General features: G+C 35.3%; 1 protein-coding gene and 1 non-coding gene across 5 annotated transcripts; one reads left to right on the forward strand and one right to left on the reverse strand.

Moving 5' to 3' along the window:
• Positions 1 to 237: 237 nt before the first annotated feature.
• TRNAQ-CUG (transfer RNA glutamine (anticodon CUG)) lies at positions 238 to 309 on the forward strand. Its single transcript has one exon. It is a non-coding gene; the product is annotated as a tRNA-Gln (tRNA).
• A 320-nt stretch (positions 310 to 629) lies between these two features.
• On the reverse strand, positions 630 to 11,895 carry LOC112772821 (trafficking protein particle complex II-specific subunit 130 homolog). 4 transcript variants are annotated; one of them, XM_025817828.3, is made up of 21 exons: positions 11,528 to 11,895; positions 10,799 to 11,028; positions 9,401 to 9,582; positions 8,787 to 8,970; positions 8,576 to 8,666; positions 8,288 to 8,448; positions 7,556 to 7,645; positions 7,271 to 7,432; positions 7,077 to 7,138; positions 6,851 to 6,941; positions 6,015 to 6,178; positions 5,690 to 5,903; positions 4,979 to 5,524; positions 4,659 to 4,871; positions 4,034 to 4,424; positions 3,854 to 3,944; positions 3,637 to 3,721; positions 3,202 to 3,391; positions 1,648 to 1,940; positions 1,272 to 1,362; positions 630 to 1,123 (listed from the first exon to the last, which is right to left on the reverse strand). In XM_025817828.3, exons 1-21 carry the CDS (start codon positions 11,589 to 11,591, stop codon positions 942 to 944), a joined length of 3,777 nt encoding a protein of 1,258 aa, XP_025673613.1. In that variant the 5' UTR covers positions 11,592 to 11,895; the 3' UTR covers positions 630 to 941. The 4 variants fall into 4 exon arrangements, with proteins under 4 accessions (XP_025673613.1, XP_025673614.1, XP_072082035.1 ...); XM_025817829.3 differs by having other exon boundaries at positions 5,690 to 5,879; positions 11,528 to 11,872; XM_072225934.1 differs by having other exon boundaries at positions 5,690 to 5,879; positions 9,672 to 11,028; positions 11,528 to 11,869.
• Positions 11,896 to 13,343: the final 1,448 nt, after the last annotated feature.

The following is a 13,343-nucleotide window of genomic DNA, read 5'->3' on the forward strand; positions in this document are numbered from 1 at the left end:
TTAAAATATATTGTTCTATACTTCTACTAACAAAAAGTAAAATTAACAAAATATCTTCTAATTATTTATTTTCATTCATTCCAACCACCTAATTAATTTTTTTATTGCTTACGTTACAGTTTTTCACACACACAATTCAATCTCATTTTTTTCAATCCGAAGTTTTAGAAAGCAAGGATCTATTTTAAGTGTAATATATACAATATTATTTCACAACCTTTTCATCGTAATAATAGTGGTCCCATGGTCTAGTGGTCAGGACATTGGACTCTGAATCCAGTAACCCGAGTTCAAATCTCGGTGGGACCTTTTTCTTTTTTAGTTAGATAGACTGTGACATTTATCTACTTTTTTTTATGCTTGCCCTCAACCGTTCAGCAGTTTGACTTCAATTACTCTACTTCAGTATGCAATAATGAAATGAATTCCAATTTCCGAACGCTTAATTACCTATGATATTGATATCCATAGTTCCATACCTGCTTTATTACACAGACTATTCAGTGAATGGAAGATTTATGTCATACCTTAATTTATTAACGAAAGCTACATGTGAAAAGAGGGAAAGCCACTCATAAAAAGTGCTAAATTCGTTATCACTTCATGGCAAATCTTGCAACACAAAAAAATGTATAAATTTCTAAATGTTGATCATTCCTGGCAATTCGAATCATATTATGAGACAAAAAGAATGTTTTTGATCCAAGTATCTATATTATACAAAATTCCACTGTACAAGCGCCGGGATTGTGACTAATAATCTGGAACACCATCAGAAAACACAAATATAACTATGAAGATTTCTCATGCAATGAAACATCATAGGGAAAAAATGTTACACTTTCCTACTTGGCACAAACTATGTAAAGTTTTCTCAAATTTCACTAAGATGACACGAACTAGATAAAACTTCTGTGGAACAATAGCGTTGACCGGTGAGCTCATGAATTGACTGGAATGCAGAAGGATGAGCTCAGAGCTGGGGGCAAAACGCAAACCAGATGCGGCCCAGCAGGTTTGCAGCTTACATCTGCTTCATCAACGTCTGGTAGCCCAAGGTGAGGCGGGCGAACATAGCCAGCCACCAGTGGCATGCATAATACTGAGATAATTATCCTTGCACCTATCATGAAGAAAGAAAATCAAATATCAAAAATGGCATACTGGATTGAAAGTAATTCCAACAAGAATATCATGTCTTGATGCAAAATATGTTGTTCTCAGTTTAGAGAAATATTATTTCAATAGAAGAAGTCAATGAATCCAAGTACCTTGTTTTGGGGAGAGCGACACATGCCCTCGTTTCCTCCCAGCTATCATCCAATTTCCAGAATTCGCTTTTACCTCGTATAGAACCTCATCCTGTCACAATTTAAAAAAAATATATTATTTTAGCATTGAAACAGAATGAGATGTGTTGAAACTAATCTATACAAAAACCAAATATGGTTTGATTTGATGGTTTTTGAATGGGTTGAAGGAAGAATACAACAAAGTGAGAGTTCAATTAGCATGTTTGGAAAGTTAAAGAGAAGATTAGGTAAGGAATCAATAAAAGGAGAATGAATTTTATCCTGGATCCAGTCAAACCAATCACACAACTTTGAACACATAGACCAATACTTCTCCCTTTTTATTTGGACTTACATTCTGTTCAGGAACTTCTTTCTCATCCAAATCCTTTAACCTTTCCACCCTCCATTGCATCTTAACTAGTTGCCCAACTCTTAGACCATCTGAAGGGAGAGGAAGAAAACCAACAGCTAAGCATGGATCAAGCACAGGCCTTTGCAAAGTAATTGCATTCTTGAAGATCAACTCCTGTCTGGCATCATCAACTTTAGTAGATTCATCCATGACAGGAGGGTGGGCTCCAATTGTTCTATCACCAGAAATTCCATATTTGATATTTAATATGCTTTCTTGCTGCTTTCTGTCTTCTGAAAATAGACGAGTTTTTTGTGTTGTGAATAGTCACATTAGTTCATAATTGAAGAAATCAGGATACTGTAATTGAAAGGTAAATACTATTAGGAGAAAATCTGGTAGATGTTAGTCCATAATATTGAAATCCAGGATCATAAAATATAAAAAATCCATAAAAACGGAGTCATATGTTTAACTGATTTTACTATTGAAAAGATTATGAAAATGTATGCTCATAGTGCCACGTTCTCGGGAAATACCCCTCTGTTGTCCACAGTCCATGTGTAAAATACCTTTAAGGAAAAACATAAATAAAATAAAATGTGAATAAGGTTGCTATACCAATACTGCTCGTCATTTGCAAACTATGAAGCCTGAACATGACACAGGACACATGGACACATTAATTTAAAATTTTGTTAGACACAGGTCAGAACATACAGAATTTTGTAGATAAATTATAGTAATATCTTTATATTTTATTGATTGTACGAACTATTATAAAATATTTTTAATGCCTTTTTAAGTATATAAAGCAATTTAGATCATTTTTTGTATTAATAATTAATAACACATTATTTCTAAATCATTTCAAAAAATTTAGGCCAAGCATAAGATTCAATGGTGTGTTCAAAAAGAAATATTTTTTACTGACATAATTGGACATGAAAGACGTGTCGGACAAGTGTCGTGTTCAAAATGTATCCAACACGTAGACATAGCAACTCAACGAAGTGTCCATGCTTCAAAGTTTGCAAATATAGGAGGCATTTGAAGTGTCGAACAAGTGTCGTGTTCAAAATGTATCCAACACATAGACATAAGAACTCAATGAAGTGTCCATGCTTCAAAGTTTGCAAATAATAGGAGGCATTTAGTTTTGATTATTGATAAAGCCTTTTACAATTTGATTAGTAGAGCAAAAGGATGAAAACTGATTTTAACCATAAGCTATTCTGTTTAACTTACCCCCCTTCTTTTTCTCTCTCTTGTTTTTTGATTTTCAGAAACGGTGAAAACTGCTTTCTTCAATTTTTTGGTTATTTATAAAATTTATACAAGCTTGTGAAAAACTGATTTTTACAATAGGAAAAGCTGATGTTTGTTAAGAAAAAAAGAAAGGGAAAAAAGGCTTAACCAAAAGGAACCAAATCTGGAAACTATTTATTGTTGAATATAGATTAAGACATATAAAAGTATTCTTTCATGTCATTTGTCATATCTTTTAGTGTTAATTTAAAATCATTTCACCAGTCTCAGGAAAGATGTGATTACCTTCTCCATTTGTCTTGCCAAGGCAGATACTAAACAAAATTCCTGCTTTGGAAGTAGGAGATATGACTAGTGGGAAGAGGCTTGAACTAGGTCTACCCTCAGTTTGACCATTATGAATAAATCCATGTTGAAGATCAAGCCAAGCATCATATATGGTCAGTGTAGCCTTTACTTCAGAGTGAAGTATAACCTAAACCAGAACCATTTTATGTTTTATCAAAGAAAATAACAAGATGAACTGATAGCAACGTTAATGGCAAGTTGCTTACATAAACAAAATTTGACATCTTTTTTAAAGATACAAAGATCATATTTTTGCAATATTTGACATATTCTGTCTTCATGTATGTATGTATGTATGTATATAAACTTAAGAGAATGATTGGGCTACCTAATCAAGAGGAATCAAATAATCATGAAAAAATGCACTCATACCTGCAAAAGCAATGTACCATCATTGCATTTATCGGTTACACGTGTCGTCACATAGAAAGGATATGTAAAATGAACTGCCAGGGTCCTGAATATCAAGGCAACACACCATCAACAAACAAATGGCATAAAAAGAAGCACTACGCATGGTACTTATAGTCAACAGCTGTAAGATCTATTATAATGATTAAACTGAAAGAATGATGGAAAGTAGAAAAACCTTTCGAATATCTGATTGTGGTATACTCCAAATTCAAGGTTCAGAGCAATTGTTCTCATGGCATCTACAATGCTCTCTCTCCTAGTTGTAACTGGAAAAAATAGCCAAAATAAGTACATATGATTAAATACAAACTACACATGGATGGAATCATCAAGATATTTCTATCACCATCTTCACCTGATGATGATCCTCTGCTGAGCATGTCACTCATGGCTCGAACCAGAACCCAGATAATAGAAGGAGTGTCACTTGCCCAATTTGGAAACTCAATTTTTCCATTATGAAGAGTCAAGCGTTCAACCTTCTTCTCATAATTTAAAGAGTCTATCTGAGCACCGTCTTTCTGCACCTTGTTGTCATCATTTTCTGATACATCAGCATAGGTTTCCATCTCAATGACATGCGAGTCATCAATCTCCAACCCTGGGCCAGTATCAATATACAAGACAGCACCTTTGAGGGAATAATTTATCGGTCGAACTAAAATACCAATCCACTGACGTTCATTTGTTAACAAAGGTGAGGAAACAGCAGCATCAAGATCAACCAGAGCTCTAGGCCTTAACACCTAAAAGGGAAAAAATGGAATTATTAACTGATGCAAACCCATTTTTGTAGTTAAAACAAAGCAAAGAGATTATATAACAAAAGCCTGTAGAAAACCAGTCCAGGTTTTGTAGGTGTGGTAAGAGGAAAGCATCAAATGCAAGGTATAGGAATATAACATGGATAAAGACATGCCTATCTGATATTTGACCAGTTACAATTTTTCACCCTGTTTCCTGTTAAGAGGGTAAATTACCTTCAAAATAGGTTTAGCCGGCTTTTCGTAACTCATGAAATCATCAGTATCTGCAGGACCTATTTTTGAAAAACTATGAGATCTAAACCTCAACTGCCCAATCTGCCCAGTAAGAACTCCAAGAACATAAGATCCTGGTTTCTGGGGTGGCAGATCCAAGGTAATAGTATTCCGACCAGGATGTAAGACATTAGGTGTAGAACTCTGCAATGCCTATAATAATTAAAATAGTTGAGTTATTTGGTGGAGTTAAGTGGAAAATAGCAGGCTTTCCATACTATTGATAAAATCAGTAAATTAATATGCCCAACAGGAAATACCTTTGCACCTTCATCAGCACTAGATGTTGGCACTATCGTAAGATTAATTGAATCAAGAGTTATATCATCTGGAAAACCACTCCAAACAGTAACAGAAAGGGTACCAGGATCCCTATCACATAACTCCAATGGTGGTCCAGGATTTCCAGAAAATGTTATTAATGATGATACATCTAGAGGTACAGGGTCTTTCAATTCACTGTGGGCAAGACGAACAAGTTCTGACTGGAAAGCTTGACGCTCTTCGTTCAAAAACAATCCTTCATCAAGAGAGAGTAACCTCACACAAGATAGTAAGTAACCAGCTTGATCATTGAGTATCTTCTGACACTCGGCTAAATTAGGGAGGACCTCAGCCAACAAGTCCTGCCATCCTTCACCGGAATAAAGTGCACAAACCTTCTCATATGACTTTGCAGCTTGATCAAAATGCCCATGCTTAAAGGAGACAGCTGCTATCTCACCATCAAGGACAACTCCATGTCTTTTCCACAAGGAACGATGATAATTGTCAGCAGCACCTTTAGTTAGCTCCAAATATTTTTGCTGGCAATAACATGAAAGAAAATTAACAAAGAGAATACCCATATGGCACTATAAATTAATGCTAAACAATCAGAGAAATGGATATAAATTATGGGAAACTCTCTTAAGGGATCCTAAAAAGCCATTTCAATGAGCTTACAATTATATGTCAGCCCATAATGGTACCTCAAATTCCTCAGATGATGATAATGATTTCAACAGTTCTTGGCTGGAAATTGTTTTCTTCAAAGCATGCTCAGCAGCAACAAAAATCTCAGCAAGCCTCATAGGCCGGTCAATTGAGCCATCAAAGTTTCCAGGTGAAGAATTAGTGCGCGGTATGGAACTTGGAGGTACTTTCTGTGATGGCGACATCCTTGTGGATGCATCAAAACCTGATCTGTCAGTATATAAATCAGAGTGATAAAACCTAAACTGTTACAGCAACATAGGAATTCTGTACAGATTAATGAAAGTGAGTCCATTCGGAACAAAATACATTATTCATTACCCTTCGGTTATACCCTGGCGACCATCAAATGTTTCAAATGCATTTCCAGCTGAAAGTGAAGCCCTCCGCCTGTTGGCCTCTCGCAGCAGCACAGTAGGTTCAAGAGGCAGGGGCTTCCTCTGGATACCAAAAGGCTTGGTTCTAGACGTAGTTTGAAGAATCACCTGCAAAGACAAAATCATATAATTTAAAGCGAACTTGCATACATAAAAATCTCGGGAAAATAATAATAGCTTCAGCAAATAAAATGTGTTTGGAAAACATTTTATGAGTAAATTATTCTTTTCTTTCTACTTTTGAGTAAAGTTCTAACTCTATTAAAGGGAATATAAGGCACTTTCTCTGATACTAAGATAATAAGAAATGACAAGAAGCCTCCAAGCAAGTATTAGGAGAAACAGAATTTGTGAAAAATGTGGAATTGAAACTTCCGCATGACAAAAATAGGCATATTTTGTTTTATGGTGTATTATTCCCTTTTGCTTGGGTAAAATGTATGCATTTTTAAGGGAAAATATTTTAAGTCCCAACCTCCGGATCTTAAGCAGAGTAACAGACCCAGTAGTAAAAATTACTTTTTTTTTACCGATGAAGATAAGATGAATAAGTTTGCTGAAATTTCATGACTGTGATCTATAAAATTATATCAGCTCTGGATAGGATAATTTCATCTTTCATGGCTAATAGCATCAAATTTAACCTTCAATTGAAATACTTAACCTTAGGAAAGATAAAGCAGTATAGTGATGCAATAAGCAATTAATAATATTTTCTTGAGTTTATACTCACTGGGTAATACAATCTTCTGTTATGTGATAACAATGGTTACAAATTACCTTTTCTTTCTCAAGCACCTCTGCTGAGGCATCTGCAGGAACTGAAGGCCAAACTGCTGGCTTAGGCCAAGATAGCAAGCTGAGAGCAGCACTGTTCACAAGGAAACAAATCATCATCAAACAATGAAAACAAGGAATCTAGCCAAGTGTGGTGTAATAAGCATTAGATTATTAACTAATAGAATCAAAATTGATCACAACAAGATAACGTAAGTATGAAATGTACCTGTTGACAGGACTTCTTTCAATTTCAGTTCCATATCCAATTAAATAGGCAAGCCTCATGAACTGCAACATATATAAAATTCAGAAAGCAGGACTAGTGAACAATGGTTCGATGCATAATATCAGTGTAATCAGTAATCAACCCGGACAAAAAAATATTAATATGGGTCAAAAAGAAGAACATGATGCATCTACCTTCACTCTTGCTAGCGAATATAGGTCACCTAGAAGATGAAAGAACCTTTTCTCTATGTCAGGTGCCATGAGTCCATCATTATAATTAGAAAGTATTGCGTCAATTAAAGCCAAGCAAGCAGTTACCACCCAGGTTTCACGCATGCAAAAGGGCAGAATACGCTGAAAAGAAACGTCATACAGAATTCAAAACCAGACAAATAGAACAGAATTGTATGGTTCAACTGAAATAACTTAGTAATAACAGCAACCGGTGAAAAGATTATGAACTAGAGAATCAAATACCTCATGCAGTGCCAAAGATTTTGAGAAGCTTATTATGAACGAATAACCTCTTGATGCAACCTCAAATAGACGATTTAGCTTGAGTAAGAGCTGCAAACTTACACTAAAGTTGTGAGCCATGTGATGGTAATCAAATAATTATTCACTAAATGTAATGGGAATCTGATTAAGCATTGTTGCAGGTTACTATCCAACCCATGCCATTGAGAACTCAAATAAAACTAAATCAATAAAACTTTACGGACCAAAGTTGCAATGGAGCGTTAATCACTAATCTTTTTTAACATTAAATGATAAAATAACTTCCATGTCATACTTCTCTAAGAAAACTTAAAGGAGATTCACCAAATGCAGAACTCTATATAAGCATAAAATATGGTTGCAGGCTGTCCTATCATCATATTTGTTAAAGGTACTTGTGGGATCAAACCCATATACATAAGGTAACTATGAAAAGCACATCGAATAAGCAGATACACCCAGATCAAAGTTAGAGAAACAGGGAGTGTGATATAAAGTTACAAAAGTTAATGACTTTCTAAAGACATACAATAGACTGCTTTTAGTTTGACTATGAAATGCATTTTAAATTAAATAAATTGCATTACTAAGAGACAGCCAAGTGTATAAACGCTAAATACCAAAGACACATCAATCTAAATATGCTTTCCAACTGAGGCACTAAAATATGTACATGGTTCGTGTAATAGAAGTGTTTTAGTTAGCACAAACCTTTGATTGACAGGCAAATAGATACTGTCGAAATTCAAACTCCCTGAATGAGTCATCTTGAACAATCTGCGTCAAAGCTTTGTTTCCTGGATTAAGCAATGCTGCTTGATCGTCACCATGGTCTGCCCCTCCAAAGTCTCTTTGCTTTCCAGTGTTGTTAACTGCATTCATTCCGTAATTTGGATCAAAACAATCTCTAATGTTCCACAAAGGCTTCTAAAGCACAAAACAGCTAGCTAAACATTATCTTGATAACAACGGCAACAAAAGAAGCTAAGCAGTATGCACCTGTTTCAATATAGCAGAGTTCAAGTTCATCATACTCCCGTAAGGCATCATCATGGAGGTGTGCCATTTCAAACATAAACGCCAAGCTTTCCTGAAGACAAAACACGGATTTTTTAGAAGCAGCAGAAACCATAGGCTATGAAATGAATAGCTTGGGCATTAAGAAACATTTATTGCACTGATGTCCATAATTCATAACAAAAGGATCAACCTTCAAAATGAAAAAATTACAGAAGTTCCAGACTGGCATGAGCCGCTGTTCGCTGAGCTTTCTTATCTCTTCCTCATAAAATTGTACACGCTTATCCAGTGTATTTCTGATGCACTCCATTATCTTTGATTCTAGATCTTCCCAAAAATTTGATTCAGGCGAATGTATATCATACTTGCAGCATCTAAATGGGATTCAACCAGTGTTAAAAAGCATCAAAAGGGAATGAAAATAAGTTTTTTAAATAAACAAGCAATCTATATTTCAGAAACAAATAAGAATACAAGCTTGAATGAACGACTACTGTTTCTAATTTTGGTAAAACTGCTCCTTACAGCTTTCTCTAATTTTACCATCAAATTTACAAAGAAATAAGTAAACAGATACAAATATGGCAGAATGATGCTATAGAAAGCAACTACAGGGTTAACCCTCAAAATTATACTCCAAGCCTATTTTTATACATTGATATGCCATTTTGAAAAAAAAAATCGAGAAAACCTTGAGTAAGAAAAAATCAATTTAGACTGATACAGCTGATAAGCCATTCAATATTTTTGGCAGGAACGAGGAGTGAACAATATAAGACTGCAAATCTAATTTTTGAAGCTTACCTTTCTCTTTTTTTGGTGTTAAACTCAACTTCAAGTTTGGCATATACTTTTTTTGCCATTGCACTTGCCTTATCATTTGCTGGATGAGCTCTAGATACAAATACAATAAACCATTCTCTCTCATCATTTTGGACAATTAATTTCAGACGTGGTTTGAGGATGGTTTTGAACTCATCAAGATCCTGGCAAGAGAAAGTGAGAGTTAACCTACACAATAGATTCGAAAACTGCAATGAAAAATGATAGGAATAAATGAATAAAAAAATTTTACATTCCAATGATTGATAATTTGGATATGTTCTATTTTTCCCACATGCAGTAACGCTCAGCATTATCATGCGAGAAATACAACAGAATTCTTCATCAACTCCATGAAAGGAAGTTCCTTATAACAAACTTCAGTATCGTTGTACCAATACTTACTCTCCCTGCATTTGCAGAACTTCCAAAAAATACAGGGGAAAAGATCATTGTATCTATAAATATATTTCTATTCTGTTTCCAATTATTGCTCTCACAGTCATTTTCAAAACTCCCAGAAAAGTGAAAAAATCATTGTATCACCCAATACTCTCCCAACATTTCCCAGAAGCAACAAACTAGCTATAGACATCTGGTTGAACCAACCCAACAGGATTTGAGATATAATCTTTAAGTCGAACAACAATTAAATATGGAAATGAGATCAATCGGGAAGTGATATTAGACATATACCATGAACCAAAATGTATTAACAATAGTGACTACATGGCTGCAACGCCTACAAAAATCTTATATAAAAGATATAAGAGGTTGTTAGGGTACTAGTAATACTAAAGCTGAAATTGTTAGGTTCAACCATTCAAGGATTAAAAAAATGGTTTTACCTTAAGAATGATGGCCCTTCACTAAAACTATTTGGATTTAAGGGTTGGACAAAGTATACACCCACCACTACCTTGTCGTAAACAATATATATGATCGGATCAGTTAGGATTAAATCCCAGCCCACCTAATAAATAAGGCTATGATAACGGGTAAGATGCTAGTCATCCAACAGCTAAAAATAACACCTAGTCAAAGAATATGTGTTCTATAGCAGTGGCAGACTTACACATTGTTATGGTTACCCCCCCCCCCCCCCAACACCAAAAAAAAAAAGGAAAACGAAAAAGGAAAGGAGTAAGAGTTCAATTTGATGACAAGATCCTATTCGAACTTTCTCTCTCCGTTATAAATGTTCTTACTTATATCCTAGCTAGTGTGTCCACTCATTTACCACAGCACCCTATCTCATCAACAATGAGTACATTCTCATCAATTAGCCATGAAACATGGTAAACTAACCTGAGGCGTTACAATATCACTGAAGCTTTCTGCTAGACCTTAAAACATGCAGTAGACAGGAATGCACATTACCTCACAGGTAACAAGTACAATAGTTGCATACGGCTCTCGAAACCAAAATAACAGCTGCTCCTGAGGGAAGCGGCTCCGTAGCCTTGAATCTGTAGTTAATATGAACTCAGCTGGCAACTTCTCGACTAAGACAGGGTTCCGTGTCTTGTTATTCAAAGACCCCTGCTTGAACGGCAACCGTGCTTCAAAAGCAGGCTTGACAGCCGGCCACAAGTCACTCACATCCTCGACTAAAAATGAAAAAAAAAAATCATACGAAAAAATATTTAAGAAAATGATGCAGCAATGAGGAAGATAAATCCAGTCACATCCAGACCAATGATAGCCTATTTCTGAGAGCATAATTGTTTCATACATGATAGTTAGCCACACCAATGAGAACAAGTTAAGACAACTTAGCAATTATCATACTAAAGTCCAAAGCCGTTAATCTTTCACAAAAAAAAAGCTAATGTTGTAAACTTCACTTCTCCAAACTTCCTTGCACATAGAACAGCCAAATATAGATACATTTCCATTTACATGATCATCAAAACAAACAATATAAACTGAACTGTGACTAAGCTTGATTCCATTTATTCCCAACCAAAAAAACTGATCCATCAGTGAAACAAAAATGAACTTTTTTAGGATTGCGCAATTCGAATTTGCTAAGAAGCTATGTAAACGAATAGATCAAATGCTAGAGCAAAGAGCGATAACGAGGAGATCCCTATTTTGGAGGAATACCTGAAATGACGAGGCGATCGGAGGTACTCTTGATGGATTGGAACTGAGCGAGGAAGTTTGCCATGGATCTGCGGAAAGGAGGTTCTACAGAATCAGCACTCAGCAGAGATCCATGGAAATTGGAAAACGGAGGAGAGTGTAGTGAAGTGAAGTGAGTGAGAGTAAGCTTCTTCGATGGTTATGGAGTTTCGTTCCTCCAGAAGAACGGGGTGTTTCAGAGAGAGAGAGAGAGAGAGAAAGGTTTTTGCTTTGGGTTCACGGCCACGCCCGAAGATCTAGTGCTTCGCGGTGTACCCCAAATGATTGTTCCGACACCTCATCACAGTATCACACCGTTAGTATAATAGTTCAGATTTCATTTCATTCCCTTTTTATTATTGTTTTCTTCTTTTCTATTAAAGGGGATTGAGTAAATAACCATTTCTGACTACGAAAAATTTGGACGCTGACAAAACTGACCATAAAAAATTAAAACTAAAGTTATACTCATATAAGATAAGTTTTGTTCGACAAAAATATCCAATTATTAAATTTGTGTTCATAATTTCATAAATACTCTAACTTTTTATCTTCTTTTATCTCTGCAACCAATATCTAACCCTAACAATTTAATTCAGCTCCCTCCTCTGCCTCTACCCTCCAACTTTCTCCGTCCTCACAACCCTATTTCACCACCACATTCCTTCCATCCTCCTCACCTCATTTTTCCTTCAACCATTACCAACTCCAATACCACCACCACTCCATTTCCTTCCTCACCCCTCCTCTTCAACCACCTCCTCTACACTATTGAAGATCTTCCTCAGTCCTCACAAACTAAATTGAAAAAGTTTTAAAATCCAAACACAAGCTAAATTAAAAAAAATCTTTTTTGTAAAAATCTAAAAAGAGGCCAAAACATATATTCAAAATTCAAAAAGGAATAAGTGAATAACAGATTGGTATAAAAAAGGGGGGAAGTAAACATACCAAAAAACAGAAAAGATTGATCTTTTAATAGTAAATTGGAAGTTTGAATTATGAGATATATGAAAATGGTGAGAAGAGAAGGGTATGTGAAGTGGAGCATTAATTTTTGAGAGCTCCACAACCCAGAACCCTGAAGAAGAAGAAAAGGTGGCATATTTTATTGGAGAGAATATTACTAGAGAGAAAAAGGAAGTGACTTTGCATACCATGTATGTGATTTGTATGTGAAATTTTTGTGTGGAGAGACAGAGAGGGAAGAGGGTTCTGTGTTTCTGTATTATAGTTGTTGATCCCCTTCAAGATAGAGAGAGTGTTGTCCGAGACAGAGAGAGAAAGAACAAGATGGTGAGAGAAAGGGGGCTGGAGGCAATAGTGGTGGTGGAAGGAGATTGTGACGGCAGAGAAGGTTGGAGGGTAGAGGCAGAGGAGAAGAGAGCAGAATTAAATTGTTAGGGTTAAAGATTGGATGTAGAGATAAAAGAAGATAAAAAGTTAGGGGTATTTACGGAATTATGAACAAAAATTTAATAATTGGTTATTTTTGTCGAACAAAACTTATCTTATATGGTATAACTTTAGTTTCAATTTTTTATAGTCAGTTTTGTCAGCGTCCAAATCTTTCATGGTCAGAAATAGTTATTTACTCAAGGGGATTGGATCCAAATTCTTTTTCTACGGAAGTTATTTTAGTTTTTTATTTTTGTTTATTAATTGGTTAATTTCTAAATTTATAAATTATAAGACCAGTTTTTCTTTTTTGAAAGTATTGTTAGTCTGAAATGAGAATGGATTTTTGTCGTAAGTTTAAGAATTAACGGATAAATAAACAAAAAAAAATAAAGTACTT

This window comes from Arachis hypogaea, chromosome 18 (assembly GCF_003086295.3).
Source record: "Arachis hypogaea cultivar Tifrunner chromosome 18, arahy.Tifrunner.gnm2.J5K5, whole genome shotgun sequence".
In the NCBI taxonomy this organism is placed as follows: Eukaryota; Viridiplantae; Streptophyta; class Magnoliopsida; order Fabales; family Fabaceae; genus Arachis; species Arachis hypogaea.